The sequence below is a fragment of the Ranitomeya variabilis genome, chromosome 6 (genome assembly GCF_051348905.1).
Source record: "Ranitomeya variabilis isolate aRanVar5 chromosome 6, aRanVar5.hap1, whole genome shotgun sequence".
NCBI classification, from domain to species: domain Eukaryota; kingdom Metazoa; phylum Chordata; class Amphibia; order Anura; family Dendrobatidae; genus Ranitomeya; species Ranitomeya variabilis.
The window spans coordinates 254825855-254849788 of NC_135237.1; the positions used below are offsets into that span (position 1 = coordinate 254825855).

Below are 23934 nucleotides of genomic sequence, written 5' to 3' on the forward strand. Positions count from 1 at the left end.
GAACTTTTTTGAATTTACCAAATGGCTGCAATGAAACAAACAGTGAAAAATTTAAAGGGGCCTGAATACTTTCCGTACCTACTGTATATTTCCCAGACGGACTAATATATCAATAGAGATCTATGAGAGGGTGTAAGACCAAACTGTGTATGTATACGTGCGTCTCTCTTCGGATAATACAGTTGGAAATGTAGATCACTTAATATTATCTTCCCAAATGGGATAAGAAATCCTAATTAAAAAAAAAAAGCAAAGTTTGATGAAACCACTACTCAAATGGATAAAACACCAGTTTTTACGAATATTTCATAACTATTGAGCATCTTATAAATCTGAGAATCTGAGGCTATGACTAGAGTGTCATTCAGGGAAAAATATCATTTTTGTGTTACAAAGTAGTATGAGATCGCCCTCTAGTGGCCAGTTAAACAAAATACACACGCTAACAAAATCCTTAGTAAGGAAATATCACATAAACTTATAGTCCAGTACCCCAGACGTATGTTTCCCTCTATGGCTTCTTCGGAAAGGGTATGCATAAGCTTATCATGCTAAGCTTAGAATTGCTGTCATGTTTTTGTAACACATTTATTATGGTATAATATTCATATTCTCTGCAGTATACCTCTCTTTTATGTGCATTTAAATTATGCCTTTTTTTTAAACGCAATTTTACCTGATCACGACAATACTCTCCGGGGAACGAATGTTCCTGCCAATATGCAGTACAAGTCCAACCACAAAGTTAGTTTTTTCTACCTTCGTATCTATTTTCATCTCCTCTTGCCCTTCTATGCATCCCTTTTCAGAGCTGAAAGGGGGAGGGCTATTAATATTTCGTAAAACTACATTTCTCAGCAGCACACTACCTATCCTCAGTGCTGCAGGCCCCACCCTCTGCTCTGTGTGCTTGGTGGTTCATGGGGATCTTTAGCGCATGATCTGCGCTGCATGTATAGCTGAGCTCAGCATAGAATAGCAGAAATGTGCTAGATGCAAATGCATATGTTATCAGGGGCACCTTCAGCATAGCATAGCTGACCTGTACTACAACTTGGCTGTCAGGTGTTATTACACCAGTTTGTTAGGTGCATTTGAAGATGCTTAACTGACAGCAAAACTATTGGAGGATGGATCCAGTGGCAAAGGGTAACGAAAGAACTGGGAGAGGTTATCATGGGGGGGGGGGGGGAGTGATGGCTACAAATCAATGATTTAAGAATAGGTTGATTTTATAATAATTAAAATTTGTTCTTCTAGCCACAACAATACCATACAGTGGACGATAACTGCAGTTTTGGTACACTGCAGGACTCAGAAGGGAGGGGGAAGGATTTGGCTTTGGGAATGCAGATTTTTCCAGACTCTCTAAGGTACTAGTAATGTGGAAGCCCAATATTTTTCCACTGACATATCTGAGTGGAGGCTTGTTTTCTGTGTGATGAATTGGAAGTTTTTGTACCATTTTGGGGTAAATAATTTTTCTCTCTATTTATGCAGTGCACAGCGCAGATTTCCACCTCAGTCTGCTAAAACTGCGATTCAGAAGGAACCCCTACAGGAACTATTCACTGAGGCAGATGCAGTCACTTTGGAATCCGTCTGGCCTTTGTCCTAGCAGTAGTCAGAACACCGTGGGAACAGAGGCCAGATGGAGTGTAAAGTGACATCTGCCTCATTACAGTGAATGGTTCCAGAGATGTATATGGTAAGGATCCCTAAAATATAACTTTTAATAATTAAAGCTAAAAACTATTTGTTCCAAATTCGAAGACTTGATTGTTAGGGATCACAGGGAATATATAGGGCTATCAGGACCAGTCGTCGTGGAGCAGGGGCACCTACCGCAGAAACTTAGGGTGCCAACCTCCGCAGTCAGGTAGTGATCAGTACTTAGGGCACCTGATAGGGTCAGTTAGTCCATATCTTGTATATTCCTGTGATAATTTATATTTGTATCAATGTCTTCAAATTTGGAACAAATAGTTTTTAGCTTTAATTATTAAAAGTTATATTTTAGGGATCCTTGTGTTTTTGGTTTTTTTCTGTGGTCTAGGATTCCGTTTTGTACTTGCTTTGGCGGTTTCAATGTATATGGTAACCCTGATGTAAGTGTTCAGCGTAGAGCACAGGATAAACGTGAGCTTATCTTTTTCCAATTTTTGGGAAGCAGAATGAACAAATAAACAGCAGTTTAGGAACGGTTTATTTTCTTAAACTGGTCACGGTGTAGTCCCCATGCATGTGTTGTGCCTATCACACTGCCGTGATACATGCAGCTGCACAGCCGAACAGCTGATTATTGGGAGAGCTCCATGTATCCGGGTTCCCGATGCAGCTATTCGGTAAGAGCTGTAGCTATTTGGATAAGCACTTATCTGAAGCTATTCGATCAACCCTTGTGCTTACGTTGGGCAAAGCTCCTGCACCTAAACCATCACCATGACGTACTGGTTCGTCCATTTGGGGAAACACCTCCCTAAAAAGGATGTACCAATACGTCAAATGTCAGGAAGAAGTTAATAAAACATGGCGGAAGGGTCACAAAAATTTGTACCTGTTTTTTCAGTCTCTGACACTGCAAGGTTCACAACAAAACAGTAACTAAAGCAATTAGTAATTGAACCTTTGCACATTATGTTTCCTGAAAGAGGGGCAATTTCTAGTAAGATGTCGTTTTAGAAGATGTGAGTCTGTTTGGTCAAGGCCAGACGAGGAGCACTGATGCACGATTTTGTGGTTGAAACCTCTGTTCTCTGGCAAATCATGCATCTAGTTGGCATTACCCTATGTGGGCAAAATTGCTAGCTATGCTTGAGATTCAGAGAGGTAAATGAGATTACTTACACAAAGCAGTCTTTAAGTGATCCAAGATATCATTCTCATAGACAGCCCTTTCTTCCCAAATTGATAACACCCTGCCCAAATGATTCTGGCAGCCTTCATCTGCCTCACTATATTTAAAAAAAAGGTAAAACATGCATGATTACTCCTAAAATAAAGTAATATTTCACTAGCATTTACAAGGACATACACTATGTTCAGGCTGAGTTCACATTTGCCTCTGGAGCTTATGTGGCAGCCTCCATCATATCTGACAATAACAGGACAGCGCAAATTACTCTTTCCACATCATAAAGTAACACATGCAAATGATGAGATAAAAAGTGCTGAAATGTCAGTGTTGTACCATCTATCTAGATGATGGTGCCATAGCAATACCTTGAAACGTGTTTAAAAGCATCCACTATTACTGGCGCAAAGTCTTTTGTGAATTCAGGTCCCTTCCTCTTGCTATTCTGAATCACATCATTTGCCAGATAGAGAAACGTCAGTTTTCTGTTGGGTTTTGCTAAAAGACATAGAAAAAATGAAACGTATTAACATCTAGATGAGCAAACATCAAGGACAGAATCAGTCAATACCAAGTCTGATGGAGCCATGAACGATATATTAGGTTATTCCATGCTTGTAGGACAGATACACAGTGCGTGTACACTTATTAGGTAGCTGCCTCTGTACACTGCTGTGGAGTTTTAACATAATAATCAACAAGTGATTGAAATGTAAACTTTCAGCTGTAAATTGAAGAAATGTACAAAAATATTGCTTTAAACATTTAAGAATTACAGCCATTTTTTTGTGTGCAAAGTTTCAGTTTTACAAGCTCAAAAGTAAGGAGAAATTGAAGGTATACTTTGCCTTTTGCTTTAACACGAGTCATGTTGCAAAAGTTCGCTTCATCGCAACGCCATACTAGTCAATGGAATCACAATGAATCCCCCAAGGTACTGCGACCATGACAATCAAGTTGCAAACAATCTAAAGTAGTTGGACTTTTTGTGATCTGCTTGACTATTGACGTGTATTGTGCCGTGATGTACCAGTGCCACCTAGCAAACCTGTGTCACTAGCCTAAAAGAGAGTGTCTGGAGTAAATTATTAGTGTGGAATTTGCAGGTAGTAATTCTTTGTAGCGTTCATCTATAAGCTGCAAATAAATGTCAGCGCAAGTAAAGGAGGCCCTTGTTACGGTATGTACGCACACGTCATTCAGATGCCAACATAGTTTTTCGAGGTGAAATTGCTTTGTTCCTGCGATTGCTGCAATCAATCAGTAGCCGCTGATTGGCTGCAGCACTCACATGACTTCCAGGGGCTCAGAGTTATTAAGCCCTTTACAAGCAATGTAGTTCATCTGCCCTGGTATTGGTCAGTCATCAGCTGGTTACAGCACTGCCATTATTTTCCATGCACTTCTTCTAGACATAGCAAAGCAGAAATAAAGAACACAATCTGTGAACGGAAACGTGCACTGATAAAGCCTTACTTACACAAGATGGAAAAAATAATAATTTGGTCTATGGTGACCTACATCCAGGCCACTGCAAATCTAGTCTTGGTTCTTCTCACAAGCACTATGCTTTACTGTATGAATATTAATGTGCTTCAGGTTTACTGTAGTCCTCAGTCAGGCTTGCTCATTAAAAGGTGTTGTAGGTGTTCGTGGGAAGAACAGAGTTTAGATTTGGACTTGCTGTACTGAGGGTCTTTGACAATTTAGACTAAAATATAATCAAACCAACCCCAAGAAAATTGGCAGAGAATGACTAACAGCTGCTGGAAGTATTGCAGTGAGAAGCAGCAGTCAGTGGGATTGTGCCTATGTATTGTACCACTAAGGCTGGTTTCACATTTGCGGTTGTGTCCGCAGCGTTTCGGCTGCATACATCCGCATGCGTCGTGTTTTCCTATCTTTAATGTTGTGGACGCAGGTACATGCGTTTGTATGCTTTTGGCAGAGTTTGACTACGCATGCGCCGTTTCAGATTGTGCAGCTGGGTGCGGCTGTTGCAATTTTGGTGGTGGCAATTTGCCGCCGCCAAAAGCATGCGGAAGGAATGCGTCGAAACAATGCATTAGTCTATGGGAACACAGGTGTACGCAAGTACATGCATTCGCTCGCATTTTCGTACGCATATGTTTATCCAGAGTAAACATGTCTAGACACTGATTAGCCATCCCCCACACAAAGATAGATAAAAAGAATGTGTGGGTACTCTACAGACCCATGGAAGCAGACAGACTTGAAGCAGGCACTTGGAAGCAGACTGGAACCTCTCCAGGAAGAATCACAACTTTGGCTAATGTGAGTATAAAAGCGAATGTCTGTCCTTTTTTCTACCCTTAGTATGTACTAATTTCTGACTATTTTTTCTTGCAGCATTCATGTCTTCTTCATCACCGTCTGAGGAGCGCCCTGGCCCTGAATGTGCAGGACGGGAAATGGAAGTGAGTACATTCCTTACTGATTGGTAAGTATTCTCTGTCACATATACACTCACCGGCCACTTTATTAGGTACACCTGTCCAACTTCTTGTTAACACTTAATTTCTAATCAGCCAATCACATGGCGGCAACTCAGTGCATTTAGGCATGTAGACATGGTCAAGACAATCTCCTGCAGTTCAAACCGAGCATCAGTATGGGGAAGAAAGGTGATTTGAGTGCCTTTGAACGTGGCATGGTTGTTGGTGCCAGAAGGGCTGGTCTGAGTATTTCAGAAACTGCTGATCTACTGGGATTTTCACGCACAACCATCTCTAGGGTTTACAGAGAATGGTCCGAAAAAGAAAAAAAAATCCAGTGAGCGGCAGTTCTGTGGGCGGAAATGCCTTGTTGATGCCAGAGGTCAGAGGAGAATGGGCAGACTGGTTCGAGCTGATAGAAAGGCAACAGTGACTCAAATCGCCACCCGTTACAACCAAGGTAGGCCTAAGAGCATCTCTGAACGCACAGTGCGTCAAACTTTGAGGCAGATGGGCTACAGCAGCAGAAGACCACACCGGGTACCACTCCTTTCAGCTAAGAACAGGAAACTAAGGCTACAATTTGTACAAGCTCATCGAAATTGGACAGTAGAAGATTGGAAAAACGTTGCTTGGTCTGATGAGTCTCGATTTCTGCTGCGACATTCGGATGGTAGGGTCAGAATTTGGCGTAAACAACATGAAAGCATGGATCCATCCTGCCTTGTATGGAGCATCTTTGGGATGTGCAGCCGACAAATCTGCGGCAACTGTGTGATGCCATCATGTCAATATGGACCAAAATCTCTGAGGAATGCTTCCAGCACCTTGTTGAATCTATGCCACGAAGAATTGAGGCAGTTCTGAAGGCAAAAGGGGGTCCAACCCGTTACTAGCATGGTGTACCTAATAAAGTGGCCGGTGAGTGTACACATGTGGTAATTTTTATTTTTTTCTTATCAGACCAGTTCTTCCACTGCAGCGGAGGCAGACCAGGAGCAGCCAGAACACGTTTGGGTGGCAAGACGGCGTGTAAGTATACTTGACTGTTTTTCATGACTTTACTATTTTTGCCTGTTTTTTTATTTGTTCACTTTGCTTCTATCTTCCCATTTTTGTCTTGACTATTTTTTTCTTGACTTTAACTTATTCTTTCCTGTTTTCAGTATCTCGTTTTCTTTTTATCTTTACATTAATGTCTTTCTTTTTTAGGTTCCAGAACGGGATGAAGACTGCCTTGATAGAGACATTCTCATTTCCCTTGTCGAGGAGCGAGTCCCGTTGTGGGACACCCGGGTTCAGCAGCACTTGGACAACGTGGTCATCCGGCGGCTGTGGAATGAGGTGGCCCGAGCGATGATGGATGGCTGGGACAACACCCTGCCACGGATTCACAAGGAATTTTGTAAGTATTTAAATGTTGTGTGATGCGCCATTCACCTTGGCCAGGATCACACAACTGTGTGTGATGCGATAAACTCCTCTGAGTTTCTCGCATCACACACAGTTGTGTGATCACAACCGAAAGTGCATTGACTAAAAATTTGTTATTGTTTTTCCAGTGAACAAAGTCAGAACCAGTTGGCATTCTATGAAGGATCGCTTCAACAAGGACCTTCATCAGGAGAGCCAGGTTCGCAGTGGTGCTGCAGCAAGGATCAGAAAGTACAAATATCATCGCATGCTGGCGTTTTTGAGACTGGTTCTTGCCCAGAGAATGCAAATATTTTTGTGTTGTATTGTATTCCGTAATATGTTTTTTTCTAGTCCACAGTAGATAGTAAAAGCACCACTGTAAATTTTCGGTACGGTTTTTCTTTTATTTTCACAAAACCTAGAGCAGCACCCTCGAACCTGGATCTGGAGCGGTCCTTCATCGAACCACGGACCCGTCCCAGCCATCCACCAGCGCAGCAAGTGGGCCTACAACACAGACTGGAGACCAGGAAGCTGGTCCATCAGGTGTTCCCCTGTCCCAGTCCTCGGCTTTTTTTTTTTTTTTTTTTTTGGGGGGGGGGGGGGGCTCTTCCTGCCAGCAGAAGGCGGACAGGTCACTCATGCCTGAGTTTCTTCACTTGAGCTCGGTCTTCCAGAATGGTTTAAAGGCGCTGGGAGAAAGACTGGAAAGTGGTCTGACTCATATTAACACACTTTTCCAGGATGTCAACCAGCGCCTTAACTGTCTGGAAGCTGACCTCCAGAGACCAGCACATCATTTCTTTAATCAAATTGAACAGGGCATGTCGGAACACCTTACTCCTGATCTCCAGCTCAATGTCATAGAGGCCTGCAATGCTGCTTACATGCAGGCTATGCAGCAGACTCGGTACTTGCAGCAGTCAGTGGGGGTATTTCCACCTCTGCCAACACTGACACGCTTGACCTTAATACTGAGTTCTGCTGCATACCACTGCACGGCCACCACCATTCCAAGCCCTACTGGACACCACTACAGCGCCCCCACTATGCCGAGTCCTGCTGCACAGTCCACCGCCACGTCGAGTGCTGCTCCTGCTTGGTCCTCCTCCATCACCACCACCACGACATGCCGCATAACCCGGACCCTGGCAGGACGTCCACCAGCACCATGCCACAGCAGCAGCACTCGTATCCTGCCAGGCCGTCCACCCACACCATGCCACAGCAGCAGCAACCGAATTCTGCCATGCCATCCACCCGCACAATCCCGCCTGTAGACACCACGCCAACACTCCCCAGAAGACAGTAGCGCAAAACACTGGAGAGGAAGAAAAAAACAGCAGACTCTTGCATTCCCTCCCCCCTCACCTCAAAATGAGTCTGTGATGACTGGGCTGTCTATCCCTTTCAGTGTGTCTGTCCCGTCCCATGCCTCCACTACCATCCCTGAACTCCCTGACCCCACTACTTTGGTCGCCCCTTCCCCTGCAACCCCGTCATCATCTTTACCTAGTCAAACGTCTCAGCTCAACACACCTCAGTTCCCCAAATCGCCGTAGTTATTTTTTTTTTAAATAAATGTGTAGTTTTTTGCCCCTACCACTGTTGATTCTTTGTGTTCCGCTGCTGGCAATACACACCGTGCGCCGACTAAACACACTGCGCCGTACCCTTTGTGTTTTTGCCACCTCATATCTCCAGGACTGACACAACTTGAACACTGCACTGCAGCTTTGTTTCTTGTGTATGTCATGGAGCTATGAGTTGTCAAAATCAAATGACTTTCATTTTCTCCAGCATTTCTTCAGTTTGCGTAATGTATTGGACGCAGAATGAAGAGATGATGGAGGTAATACAAGGCATATCTATACTCACCTGGCCAGGTGTCAGAAATAGTGAATTCAGGATGCACAAAACCCAGCATCCTAAATTAACTATTTCTGACACCTGGCATGGTGAGTATTGATACGCCTTGTATTACCTCCATCGTCTCTTCATTCTGCATCCAATAGATACTGCAGACTTAAGAGACGAGGATCAAATCAGAAGTCGTCTACCATAGCACTGACATCATAAGTGGATTTGAGTTGATTAAAGACAGAGGGCACTCAGTACAGGTTTCAAAACGGGTTTTTTTAGTTACACAAAACATTACAGGTACATTCACAAACACAACAGAACATTTTATTAAATCATTCTATCTTGCCATGCCACACGTCCGATATCCCAAACCAAGTAGGCAGCAAATTTGTCCCTCATTTGGGAAACTTGTATTGTTGACCGCAGAGGGTGATGATAGTAATCTGGCAAGGGGTTTGAAACTGGTTCAAGTTCAATGTTGGGTCACTCTTTAGCCTTTATGTAGTTATGTAGAACCCCATAGGATTTGACAACCTTGTCGACTGTCTCTATTTTTAGATTAATGGCTGTTCCAAGAATGCGCCATTTTGAGACAAGAATCCCAAAGGCACACTCAACAGTTCTTCGAGTCCTGCTCAGTCTGTAGTTAAAATTTTTTTTGATGTGGTTCAAGTCCCGACTAGAGTATGGTTTCAGTAGGTTATCACACATCTGAAAGGCCTCATCCCCAACCATAACAAATGGCATTGGTGGGCCTTCAGTGTTGGGAAGAGGTCGTGGCAGGGAGAAATTACAATGTTTTCCATACAAGCGTTGGCCCATGTCTAAGTTTTTAAAAGTCTGGGAGTCATTGCCATGGCCAAAAGCTCCAATATCCACAGCGACAAAGCGACAGTCAGCATCGGCAATTGCTATGAGCACTAAAGAAAAATATTTTTTGTAGATGAAGTACTCAGATCCAGTTCTGGCGGGTTTGGTAATCAGAATGTGTTTTCCATCCACTGCTCCCAAACAGTTGGGGAAATTAGACTTGCCAGAATTGTTCAGAAATTTCCTGCCACATTTCCACGCTGGGCAGGGGGATAAATTCTTCCTGGAGAACGTTCCACAAAGCACGGCAGGTGTCCGCAACTATTCCAGACAAGGTGGAAATTCCAAGCTGGTACTGAAAATGGAGCGATGATAAGCTCTCTCCGGTAGTCAGAAATTTGCCAAAAAAAGAAAAAATTACGAACAATTATATTATGATGGGCTTTTGCTAAACACATAAACGAAAAAACAAATAATACATGGCATAATAATAATTATAACAGTCGTTTGTTTTGAAATATTACGTATCTTAGTGTGACCAGGAGACGTTCTTCAGCAGGAATTGCTCTACGGAGCTGAGTATCCTGTCTCCTGATGGCTCCTTGGACACGACCAAGCAAATCCCAGAAGTTCTCTTGAGTCATCCTGGTATAGTCCACAAATTTCTCCGGGTTGGCAAGGAGCTCGCTGTATAGGCTCCATGGCTCTCCCGGACTTCCATAATGGGGTGTCTCCAAAAACGCAGACACCGTGTTCTTCTCTGTCTTTCTGTTTCTTTGTTGCTCACAAGCAAACACAAGAAACAGCTTGAGATCCAAATCCAGGTTTAAATAAAAGCACTCCATGCGAAGATACATCGTGAAGCAGGATACAGGAGCAAAAATCTGAATATTTCAGCTGTACAAAGTGTCTATATAAAGAATTCCCATGAAGCACACCCATTGGTGGTTTTGTTTATCTAGATTTTTCTCCTGGTACATTTTTCACCTTTACAACTCATGCACATAAAAAGCGCAAACGCATGCAAAGGTTGCATTTTTTTGATCGCATGCATAAGCTGATGCGGCTAAAAAACGCTGCGTTTGCATGTGGTTTTCCGGCGTTTGTGGTTGCGGACGATACGCTGCGGACACAACCGCAAATGTGAAACTAGCCTAAATGAGAGATTGCATCTTTATATTTACGCCTCCATTGTATGCACATTGTATGCACATCAATTACTAATCTCAGATTACTGATTCTGCCTTCCCTTCCTTTATCCTTCATTGGGCACATCATTCGGAGACCATTTCCAATCAGCATGATATTGGAATGAATGATTTTGTAAAGAAAAAGACAAAAACACTGCACTTGCTAGACAATTCCTGGAAATGTGCTACTACTAGCATTTTGGAAACCCCAAAGAAATAAAATATAACTTTTAATATAAACCTTTAAAAACGGGACATACAACAGTTACAAACACCACACACAAAAAGTGCACACTGCATTAACCCTATGAATGAACCCTGGTCTGTATGCCTGCCTGTGGAAGTCGGCACCCTATATCAACAAACAAGAGTGGCACCCCCGCTCACCGATGGCTGACTGTTATCCTGTTGTGCCCTACCGGTAAGTGCCAGCTGATACACTATCACAACATGGAAAGAGATGGGTATAACTCCTAGACATTTTTTGTAGCCTGAACATCATCAGGGTCTTCTAGTGTTAGCCGTGGTGGAGGGGGCACCATATCCGCTGACAAGTAGCAGCGGAGGTACAGTTTAGAGAGAGGGTTCAGCTTATCAAATCTATGATAAATAACATCCTTATCAAGCAAGGCATTTCATTCCCTTTCCCTGGTCTGAAATACATACACATATATATATATATATACACACAATGCTTTTTCTGACCTATACTATGGGGTACTATCTTTCCATGTTGTGATAGTGTATCAGCTGGCACTTACCGATAGGGCACAACAGAACAGGGTCATCGGTGAGCGGGGGTGCCACTCTCTTGTGGGTTGATAGTGGGTGCCAACCTCCGCAGCCAGGCAGGCATACAGACCAGAGTTCATCCATAGGGTTAATGCAGTGTGCACTTTTTGTGTGTGGTGTTTGTGTTTTATGTCTTGTTTTTAAAGGTTATTAAACGTTATATTTTATGTCTTTGGGGTTTCTTTCATGTTAGCACTTATTCTAATACCCCTTATATCTAGATTTTACAATTCTACTAGCATTTTAGATCCAGTTAGTTAAACAAGTAGGTGGACTGCGCTGCTGGAGTGAATCAATTCTTCAAGATGATGAGGAAAAGGCTTATTCACGTTTTTTTTTTCACTTGAAAAATGCCAATACGGCGTTGAAAATAAAAAGCCTTTTCCTCATTACCTTTTCTGAAAAATTGATTTCCTCCAGCAGCGCAGGCCACCTTACATGTCTTATCCATCTGGATCCAATATCTCCTGGAAGATTTACCCACCAGCCATGGGGCAGCAGCAGCTGTTATTCTTCGGGCCTACGTAGGAGTTGTGCCTGTCACAAGTCCACTAGGTGAGCGTAACCAGTACTCTCCTTCCATAGGGTATCACCCTATCGTGCGCTCTGCTCCCCACTCCTAGATTTACACACTACTTGTATTTTGGGATAAACACAGTCACTACATTTTTTGCAAGCCAGTAATATCACTCCAAGGTGGGTCGAATTGATAGATGCAATAGGTCCTTGCATCACATGCAATTCAATGATGTAACTGAGAATTTCCGTTCGGAGATGGAAATCAGCCGTTAAGGATTTTTTTAAAATTATCATTTAAAGAGAACCTGTCATTTGGTAAAAAGCATCCGATGTTTGATCTTATGTTATTCCTATTGCTCCCGAGTTTTTTTTTTTTTTTTAAATCTGCCAAACAGTTCCAGATGTACGAGCTGTTTTATGTAGTGAACACAATATAGGGATTGTCATGTTTTTACCAAGGGGATGTTACCAACAGGATTCTCTGGGGGGGGAGGGGGGGGTGTCTTTAGGCTGTACACAGTTAGCCACGCCCCTTTGTATAGACCCTAAAAATTTGATTACTGAGGAACCATATGGCGGATAAAAAACAAACAAACCCTGATTACTCAGGAGAGCAGCTGAAACAAACAGGAGAGCAAAAACTACTTTTCACATGGTAAGAATATGTAATGTGTTTGGTGTATTAACCCCTTCATGCCGCAGCCCCTTTTCGTTTCTGCATTTGTTTTTCACTCCCCTTCTTCCCAGAGCCATAACTTTACTATTCCGTCAATATGGCCATGTGAGGGTTTGTTTTATGCGGGACGAGTTGGACTTTTGAACGATACCATTGGTTTTATCACATCGTGTACTCGAAAAAAAAATCCAAGTGCAGTGAAATGGCAGACCCCGGGTTGTCATGCCAACTCATCGGCAACCAGTGGGCGCTTCCAGCACAATCACATTAAATGCCGCTGTCAGAGATTGACAGCGGCATTTAACGGGTTAACAGCTGCGGGTGGATTGCAATTCCACCTGTGGCTGCTAGGGCACATGTCAGCTGTTCATAACAGCTGATATGCGACGGTAAAGATGTGGGCTCAGCGCCGGAGCCCACTTCAAAGGGAGGGACACGACATGCGCACTACATGTATGGCACATGTCTTGAAGGGGTTAAAGTGTTCAACTGCACATAACCAAAAGTAATAACCTAAAAAAACAGCTACTTTCTCCATATTCCCCCATGCTGTGACAATAAAGGAAGAATGGTGGATCAGAGCGTTTGCACACCTGTGTGATGTTTCGGGAAGCGTTCCCCTTCTTCTTGATGCTTGACGGGGAATGCTATGTGCAACATTACACTGAGCCATATAGCATCGTTCCACGTGTGGTCAGCATATGTCTATCTGTATTTTGGAAACCCAGCTCAAACATCCTACATGGATTGTCACACAATAGGGGTGAATATAGTGAAAGTGTCTGTTTATATTTGTTTATGAGCAATCGAATATTTACGTTAATATACCATACATTTTTAATACATTTTATATGCAAAAGTAAAGCTTTGCATGGCATGTTTCTATTTTATGGTCCTATACAAGACCTGAGAAACATGGATAATATCAAAAGTTGAATTTTTTTTAAACACTTTTGATCAGGTGACCGATGATCTTTAAACACATGGATTTTAGTCTAAAAATATTTTTTGCTATTGCACTACATTACAAATTTTGTACCATTTGGCTTTTACAAGCTCTTCGCTTTCCTGCACATTCAACTTTATGTGGTCTGTAATTATTAACAAAATCAAGAGATCAGAAAGACACAGATAAGGCTACGTTCACATTTGCGTTGTGCGCCGCAGCGTCGGCGACGTAACGCACACAAAAACGCAACAAAACGCACGCTAAAACGCTGCGTTTTGCGACGCATGCGTCCTTTTTTGCCGAAAGTTGGACGCAAAGAAAATGCAACTTGCTGCGTTTCCTGCGCCCAACGCTTGCGGCCAAGAAAACGCATGCGTCGCAAAACGCAGCACAACGCATGTCCATGCGCCCCCATGTTAAATATAGGGGCGCATGACGCATGCGGCGACGCTGCGGCGCCGAACGCTAATGTGAACGTAGACTAAAAGAGCTATGAGGTCTGTCTGAAGGGACATTCTATATTTCTCCTGCGAGAATCCCATCGTAAACCTCCTACTGGCTGTGGGCTCTCCTGACCTGAGCTTGACAGCTGCATAGTAATCCATCATGCTGTCTTGCTCAGGTTAGGAGACTTCCCAGGCCAGTCCGTGCAGTACGATTCACTATGTAACAAATATTTATTTTTTTGTTCCTGGGTACAAAGTGTGTTTTCCTAACCCGTTATGCCTGAAACAAAGAAAATAGTAGTTCCACAAAAACTTTGCTCCTGTGATCAGGACAATGAAATTTTGAAATATGTCTGTTTTCGGGAAAATTCTCAATTCGTATTCAATACTGAGCAGTGTTCCAGAATATTGTTGAACTGCTAGAATTGTGCAGAAGTTTCTACAACTTTCCAGAATTATCTAGAAACTTTTAGAACGTTCTCGGACTGTTCAATAGTAGTCATACAAGTATAAAAGCACATGTGATTCGAACTAACATTACGGTTTATGCTATTGCTGAGTAAGAGAAAAACAAATCGTAGCTAAAGAGCAATTATTTGTTTTAGATGGCATCAAGAGGTTGTTTGTACCCAGCAGATGCATTTTGCTACGTGTGTGGACAAATTATAAAGACAAGAGCGAGAAATTATTCGGTGAAAGCATGACATCTGCTATAAAGCAAATTTGGTGGCAAACGACCGATCAATCAAGCAACTGCTACTTTTGCATGGTGGTTCCTGCCAAACGTCACACAGGCAGGAATGCGCCTCAAAACATTTATTCCTTCTTCCATTGCCCCAGTACCACACGGCCCCAAGATACCTGTTCCAACTCCCCTGACAAGGGATCAACCATCTTCAGGAAAAAGCTGCAAGTCAGACGGTGAGGAAGATATTGGAGATCAAGATTACATTTCCACAGATGCAGTTGAGGAAAGAAGGCCATACTTTCCTAACCAGAAAAACATCAACAATCTGATCAGAGACCTTCGTCTTACCAAGTCCAATGCTGAGCTTCCGACATCCAGGCTCAAGCAGTGGAACTTGTTGGATGAAAGCGTGCAAGTCACAAGTCAGAGAAAGCATCACCAAACATTTTCCAACTTCTTCAGTCGGGAAGATGGGTTGTGCTTCTGCAACAATGTGACCGGTGTTTTTGAGGCTATGGGTATCACCTGTAACCCAAGTGAATGGCGCCTATTCATAGATAGTTCATCCCGGAGCCTCAAAGCCGTGCTGCTTCACAACGGCAACAACTACCCATCTCTCCCTATGGCTCACTCTGTATCTCAAAGAGGACTACAGCAGTGCCAAGATGTTGCTGAGTGCCTTGAAGTATGACTATGGATGGGAGGTCATTGGAAACTTCAAAATGGTCATTCCTGATGGGCCTTTAAGGCGGTTTCATAAAATATCTGTTTCCTTTGCCTCTGGAACAGCCATGACACCAAGTCGCACTATCACAGAAAGGACTGGCCACAGCAGATCGAGGAGCAACGTCAAGTGGGAGCTGCTGATAGAACCTCTGAAGGTGCTGATGCCACCACTGCAAATCAAGTTAGGTCTTATCAAGCAATTTGTCATGGCTCTTGACAAGGAGTCAGCAGCTTTCAAGTACCTCCAAGATCTCTTTCCAAAGCTGTCCCAAGGCAAAGGTCAAGGCTGGTATCTTCGTTGGCCCGCAGGTCATAGAATGTGACGAGTTCACCAAGCTGCTGAACAGGATGGAGAAAGCGGCTAGAAACAGTTTTGTTGCAGTGGTTCATGGCTTCTTGGGTAATCACAAAGCTGAAAACAGTGCGGTTGGTTCAGGCTCTCAAAGATTTAAGCCATAATGGGATGCAGAATATCTTTCAAAGTCCATATCCTTGACGCTCATCTTGACAAGTTCAAGAACATGGGAGCTTACTCCGAGGAGCAAGGCAAGCTTTCATCAAGATATATTGGACTTTGAATGTCGTTTCCAAGGACAGTATAACGAAAACACGATGGACTACATTTGGGGGCTTCATCGACAAAGCGATTTGCAGTACACTCGCAAATCTAGAAAAGCTACTCATTTCTGAACCTTTTTGAGTGAATTTTGACTGTCTTTGTCCATTTACCATGCAAGTGTTATTTTTATCAGAAAGCATGAACGAAAATATAATAATTTCCTTTTTTTGTCACAATACAAATTTTTTCTGCTCTGTGGTCATAAAATCAAAGTTTTTGCTGAATGTAGTCATTTTTCCATAGTCTTTAAACATAAGCAGTTGAAATGTTACACTTGGAAGCAAGGAACAAAAATTGTGTTACATAGTGAATTATCGCACGCGTTATACGGCAGTCTGACTCAGCCCTAATACTGAAGCATTCTCGAAGTTAATTCATTGGCAGCCATTAGTGAGCAAACATGCTTGGATAAGGTCTTACCTGAGCATTTGGTAGTGCTCGTATATTATGTTTGAGTCTCTGTGGCTGCACTATTTGCAGTTAGACAGCCTGAACACATGTGGGGATTCACTAACCGCCGCAAATCATGCAGCCACAGAGACTCGAACATAATATACGAACGCTACCAGATGCTCAGATAACACCTGAGTGTGCTCAGATAAGACATTATCCGAGCACAGTTGCTCATCACTAGCAGCCATCACTTTACAGTGCACCATTAAGGCTACAGCAGAGTAGCACTACGAAATACTAAATCTAAAAACTCTGGTTGTGACAGAATGGCTGCAAGCAGAAAACTAAGTGATACATTATTGGATTCAGGGTCGCCTTGCCTACATCACGCTGCTCTCAGATTAGGTAACAAAAATCTGCTAACAGATTCCCTTCAATGACAATTAGGAATTTCATGCTGGAATAAAAAACAAAAACAAAAAACAATCGCCCGCCAGCCAAGGAACAAGCATTTTGCGTGTTGTTGGCCAACTGGATACAGGTTTACACAAGGAGGTGATATAGTACAAGCATTCTTATAAATTATCATTTGTCCATCATGGACCTGTGAAATGGTCTCTTTCTTCAGGTAGCAGCAGTTCACCATTATGTAATTAGGAAATTAGAAATAACTAGGGCAGCCAAATGATTCAATTATTTTTACACAATTGTTTTATGTGGAAGATTAACAGCAAAAAATTAGTGGCTACAGAGAAGAAAAAAAAAACTAAGAAGACATGTAAATGAAGATTACTGTATATTGTAACCAGGTCAGTTTTATATATTATTTTCACAGGTTTTACTTTACATGATATCCTTCTAGATTGTGAAAGTTAAAAAGATTGCCCAGTGATAATAGGCGATAACCTATCAGTGGGGGGGGGGGGGGGGGTAACCACTAGGACCTGGCCTATTTGGGCAGAATGGGGCAGTTTAATCCCTTTTAGAATGGCAATGTGCATTCCCAATTATTGCTGTAAGAAAAGGCCAACCGCCATGCTCAGCAGCTCTATAGGGAGTGAATAGAGCAATAATGGAGAATGTGCATTGCCCATCCATTCTAAGGGGGGGGGGAAAATGCCACATATGTCAGAATGCACCAGTTAATGATCACATATCTTCACTGAACTACTTTAAATAAATGTGTAATCTGAACTTTTATAAAATTTTTCCGAAGACACACAATGAGAACTTTATAAACCACAATATCTTACCAGGTCGTATACCATTCAGCTCAATGAATTGATGTGCAGACTATCAAATTTTAATATGCATTCTTTTAGTGAAGTAGAAAGCTTTATTACAAGGACAGAAGTATAACAGTAAGATAAACAAAATCATAACTGTTAGGCATAGCAGCAAAATAAAATAGTTTCTCAGCTAGACATTCCCCTGATAGCTCATTAACATCTCTAATGCCTTGTTCTCCTTTGGGGTTTGGGTTATAATTATAGAAATTAGGCTGTACACAAGGATCTTCCTCAACATTGTGTAAAACCTAATTTAATGAAATTGTATGCTTCTAAGAATGCCTGCTATCGTCATTGCTAATGCGGTTACATATGAGTACATTATGAAGGAATGACCACAAAAATACAAGTATGTGTAGAATGGAGAACATCTCCACAGTGACAAGACATGTTATGCTGTGTACAACGGAAAAGCAAGTTTTACAGTTTCTATAAAAGCCGTAGGCATGAAGCTCCAACAAAGGTGAATGTAGCTTATCTTGACTGAAGGATGCTGGGCCAAGAGGCTAATGGCTGAAGGATCTGCTGTCAGGAAAGCCCCTATAATTACTGCTTATCTTCTTCTGAAGTGTCCAGAGTGTTCTCTTCACAGTAGACTGAATGATGCAATCCAAGTAAGAGTAGAGACGTTTCTAAGTTTTCCAAAGGATAGAAGCCCCTTTCTGCTTTGGCTCAGAGTGTCTTGAACTCTAACAATTAAAACTATCTAGTAAGAGTAAGACATAGTTTCCGTAAGTTTGTAGAAAAAGAATTCCTTCCCTCACCAAATCATTAATTGGTCAAAACATGCCTTAAGTCAAGCCATACACCTAAGTATCACTTTCTTTTCCAAATATATATATCGATTAGTGATGTGCGAATATACTCGTTACTTGAGATTTCCAGAGCACGCTCGGGTGTCCTCAGAGTATTTTTTAGTGCTCGGAGATTTAGTTTTCATCCCCGCAGCTGAATGATTTACAGCTACTAGTCAGCTTGATTACATGTGGGGATTCCCTAGCAACCAGGCAACCCCCACATGTACTTATGCTGGCTAGTAGCTGTAAATCACTCAGCTGCAGCGATGAAAACTAAATCTCCGGGCACTTACAAATACTCGGAGGACACCCGAGCATGCTCGGGAAATCTCAAGTAGCGAGTATATTTGCTCATCACTAATAGCGATACATAATTATAGTAACTTATACATCTACATAATGCTATTAAAAAAAAAACACATACCATACCTCTTTGGTGCTAGCCATAGGAGGAGGAAAGGGAGGCCAGCAAAAGACTCAGTAGACAGATCAGATACCATTCTGGTCCCCCCTTTCTTCAGGAGATTAAGATAGCAGTACAGTCTGGAAAGACGGCTTCCCATATAACAAAATGCAATAGCAACAGCACTTCAGATATCAGAATGCACGTTTAGAATCCAAGGAACCCAATAAGAAAAATGTATACCAGAAAAATCAAGAACAGCATCCAGTCTAGACGAAATAAAACAAAAATACCTCTATTTTGCCATAATGCGACATTTCGACCACATGTAGGTCTTTTTCAATTGGTCAAAACTTCGCATTATGACAAAATAAAGAGGTATTTTTGTTTTTTCACCTGGATTGGATGCTGTTCTTAGTTTTCTGGCTTCCCATATAACATCACAGCTGCATTCATCACTATAGCTTCCATTGTAAATTGACTTTCAGCTAACAGGTTATTATAAGTGAACCCGTGGTTACAAAAGTCACTGAAATTTCTGACTAGCATTGCGGACCAGAAATGAATGATCTTACCATTGCTGGTGGCACACCAACATAGCAGCAGCATTTCTACAGACTTGTGGATGACTAGGCCCTTGTAGCCAGACACATTAGCGTGGAAGCTGGGTCACCAGGATTAAGTGCCTGTGGTGGACATCAATGTATATATACATGGAGGTCAGCACTGTACATAAGTTACTGCTGAAATTTACAGGTCAGGGCTGTGCTAGCAGTGGACTTTCCTTGTAGTGGCTGACATGTTTGTGTAGAGCCTAGCAAAGCAAGAATGCACAATGTGATCAGAGAGGCTTTATGCAGCTTCCAATTGATCAAAATCTGTGAAAATCTAACTGCAAATTAATTGGCCGAGTTTAGTTATAGACTGTTTTTACTAAATATAGTGTTTGATCCATTATGGAATTTCCACCTGTTTTTGTACAGTTTTTAGGGCCTTATTCATAGTTGCATTTGCCCCACAAAAGTAAAGAAATACGTGCACAAATTTATTGAAAAATTTGACGTAAGTACCACAAGTAAAAAAAAAAAAAAAAAAGTGTCCGCATACGATGAATTAGGGCTATAGCTATTAGTTAGCATACCTGACAACCCAGTGATCACTGCATTCAGGATGTACCAGGTGTCGCCATTTTCCTGGAAACTATGTGAATAAGCACGCTATTTGCATTATATCCCTTAGAGACAACTCTTCTGCATCTTTTCTGTGCTATTATCCTTATTAAAAGTAAATTAAAATCAACTGATAACTAGGCATTAATTGTGGAAAGGGGTTGTCGGGGGAAGTAAAATACTCACCTCACTGGCTCCTCTTTGTTCCGATCACAACACTGCGCAGTCCCCATCGGCTTCTTATCACTCCCTTCATACTTCACAGGTGCATGTGACCACTACAGCCATCCACATGTCATGGTTATGCACTGCAGCGGTCACATCCAAGTGACAGGTGTCAGTACTACTTTCTGCTGAAGCATTAAGTGGAGAACCCACAGGAAGGAGACTGGTGAGAACATTGCCATTCCATTCTGACAGAAGGGGTGTGGGTGGGGTGGCTGTACAGGTCATAGTCCGTATAACACTTCTAGCATGATTTGTGTTAGTCTGAAGGCAGCACATGCTTCTAATAGTTTGTTTAAAGCACCACTCCAGCTGTTTTTTTTTTTTACTGCTGGAATGGTGTCACAAACGTCAGTTCCCTGCCCCTAGTATCACACTTACCAGCTGCCATCTTCGTCTGTTATCAGAACTGGTCCGGTCAATCTTCAGCAGGTTGCGGGAAGATCCGGATCTCAATGTAATTATGAGAAGAACGAGGGTCTCATAGAATTATATTGAGAACTTGTAACTGTTACCTTTGACTCCCGGTTGGTTGGAAATTATGGTCACAAGTTGGCGGCATAAGACCGGAGTGGCACCGGGAAGAGCTGAAGACAGTGGCTGGTAAGTATAAAACCAGGGGCAGAGAGTTTACATTAGTAACACCGCTCCAGAGCTGGGGAAAAAAAAAGATGGAGTGGTGCTTTGAAAGGAGTCACCTTGTAATTATATGCATAAAGTAACCCGTGCCAACTCCTATTGTAAGCTTATGTTCACACATTACATTTTTGCTGCATTTGTTTATGTAAATTTTAAGCTGCGCTTTATAGTACCAGCAAAAGCTGTAGGATTTCAGAAATCTCATGCACACACATTGGGTTTTTTCCTGATTGATTTGGAAAACTGCTGCGTTTTTGCAAACTGCAGCATGCCACTTCTTTCAGTGTTTTTTCACCCACAGAATTTAATGGGTAAGTGCCAAAAAAAAAAAACAAATCAGCAAACTATGCAGGTATCAGGTTTTGCTGTGTTTTTGGTGCAAAAACCTTAAAGGGAACCTGTCACCCCCCCAAATTCGAAGGGGAGCTAAGCCCACCAGCATCACAGGCTTATCTACAGCATTCTGGAATGCTGTAGATAAGCCCCCGATGTATCCTGAAAGATGAGAAATAAAAAAATTAGATTATACTCACCCAGGGGTGGTCCCGCTGCGGTCCAGACCGGGGCCTCCCATCTTCTTACGATGACGTCCTCTTCTTGTCTTCACGCTGCAGCTCTGGCGCAGGCGTACTTTGTCTGCCCTGTTGAGGGCAGAGCAAAGTACTTCAGAGGACGTCATCGTAAGAAGATGGGAGGCCCCGGACAGGACCGTAGCGGGACCACCCCTGGGTGAGTATAATCTAACCTCTTTTTCACATCTTTCAGGTAACATCGGGGGCTTATCTACAGCATTACAGAATGCTGTAGATAAGCCCCTGATGCTGGTGGGCTTAGCTCCCCTTCCATTTTGGGGGTGACAGGTTCCCTTTAAGGAAGTAGCATCATGTTTTTTGGGGGGCACTAAGCTTTCAGCATGCACAACGGACAACAAAGATGCAGCAAAACCTGCTTTTTGTAAGAAGTTTCTTTTACTGTCAAGAGAGCAGGAAAAACACTGCAAAACTGCAACATGTGAACACATCCTAACCATCCGTTCAGAAATACCAATAGATGGGAGACAATAGTCTGTGGGAACAGCCATTATTGGCCATCTGAACAGGATGGCAACTACCTGAACAACGTGTCAGATGCTGTGATTTTTACACCAGCAGATCATTATCGGCAGCACAGCAGACAGAAGATGTGCTGTCGAGAGCATGATGTACAGGCCTATCGCATTAGTGACCATTCTGCTGCCATCACCACTGTCAGGCAGCGTAAATGGCCACAGGTCTGCATGTAGCGCCAACGAGAGGTGATGTCAGGACCGGTTTCTGAGAATAAGCCCTGCTCCTGCAACCCTCCCCGGGCACTCAAGGGGTCCACCAGCACAGGGCTCGGGAGCAGGGGCACGGGAACAGGGGCACAGGGCTCGGGAGCTTTGAGCAGGTGCACGGGGCTCGAGAGCAGGGACTCGGGAGCAGGGGCTCAGGAGCGGGTGCACGGGGCTCAGGAGCACGGTGCACGGGGCTCAGGAGCACGGTGCACGGGGCTCAGGAGCACGGTGCACGGGGCTCAGGAGCACGGTGCACGGGGCTCAGGAGCACGGTGCACGGGGCTCAGGAGCACGGTGCACGGGGCTCAGGAGCACGGTGCACGGGGCTCAGGAGCACGGTGCACGGGGCTCAGGAGCACGGTGCACGGGGCTCAGGAGCACGGTGCACGGGGCTCAGGAGCACGGTGCACGGGGCTCAGGAGCACGGTGCACGGGGCTCAGGAGCACGGGGCTCAGGAGCACGGGGCTCAGGAGCAGGTGCACTGGGGCAGTAACGAGTCCGTGTCCGCAGCAGCCTAGTGCTGACAGGCGGTGCAGGCCGCCCTCCCGCCTTACCTTTGCGCAGCTCCCTATCCCACACGGAGACAATAACACCAGAGTGCTTTCTGTGGTGGATGAGCCACAGGGACAGGGTCTGCACGCTCTGCTGGGAGTTACTAAGCTCCGACAACTTTTTCTCCAGCGCCGCCTCAGAGAACGCAGACATGGCCGAGCTCTGCTACACGCGGCTCGGAGTAAGAGCCCTGACTGCCCGCAGCCGGTCCTCTCCCTGGTACTGACTACTACTCGGCAGCAGCGGTATAACGTTACTACACCACCTACAGCACTAATCCGGCGTATAAGCGGAAGTGACGTCATTCTGCGGGTTCTGGCCAATGGCAGCAAATAGTGGTGGCCGTCTTGTTACGCACAATGAGAAAAAAACAAAACAGAACCGGTGCTGCCATCCAGTGGCACAAAGCGGTAATGCTGTGCCGCGGCGTATGGATGGAGCACACAGAAGACGTGAGAAACTCAGCCAAGACCGAACCAACGCGCTGTAATCTATGTGGCGGCACAGAAGGACACATACTATGCTGCGGGGGCACAGGAGGACACAGGCCCTCCATACCATGCTGCGGGGGCACAGGAGGACACAGGCCCTCCATACCATGCTGCGGGGGCACAGGAGGACACAGGCCCTCCCTACCATGCTGCGGGGGCACAGAAGGATACAGGCCCTCCATACCATGCTGCGGGGGCACAGGAGGACACAGGCCCTCCATACCATGCTGCGGGGGCACAGGAGGACACAGGCCCTCCATACCATGCTGCGGGGGCACAGGAGGACACAGGCCCTCCATACCATGCTGCGGGGGCACAGAAGGATACAGGCCCTCCATACCATGCTGCAGGGGCACAGGAGGATACAGGCCCTCCATACCATGCTGCGGGGGCACAGGAGGACACAGGCCCTCCATACCATGCTGCAGGGGCACAGGAGGATACAGGCCCTCCATACCATGCTGCAGGGGCACAGGAGGATACAGGCCCTCCATACCATGCTGCGGGGGCACAGGAGGACACAGGCCCTCTGTACCATGCTGCAGCTGCACAGGAGGACACAGGCCCTCCACACCATGCTGCGGAGGCACAGGAGGATACAGGCCCTCCATACCATGCTGCGGGGGCACAGGAGGACACAGGCCCTCCATACCATG

At 44.0% G+C, this 23934-nt stretch overlaps 1 protein-coding gene across 8 annotated transcripts in view; it reads right to left on the reverse strand.

Moving 5' to 3' along the window:
* RPRD1A (regulation of nuclear pre-mRNA domain containing 1A) overlaps positions 1–23085 on the reverse strand; it is an 88219-nt gene extending 65134 nt beyond the window's left edge. For 6 of the 8 annotated variants that reach the window (XM_077269595.1, XM_077269599.1, XM_077269597.1 and 3 more), the window contains exons 1-3: positions 22790–23084; positions 3223–3352; positions 2848–2954 (exon numbers count right to left, since the gene is read on the reverse strand). In XM_077269595.1, the coding sequence (XP_077125710.1) occupies positions 2848–2954; positions 3223–3352; positions 22790–22940 (388 nt within the window). In that variant the 5' untranslated portion in view covers positions 22941–23084. Of the gene's footprint in view, positions 1–2847; positions 2955–3222; positions 3353–19461; positions 19573–22789 lie in introns of all 8 variants that reach the window. The other 2 variants (XM_077269594.1, XM_077269593.1) reach the window with 2 other exon arrangements.
* Between the last annotated feature and the right edge of the window lie 849 nt (positions 23086–23934).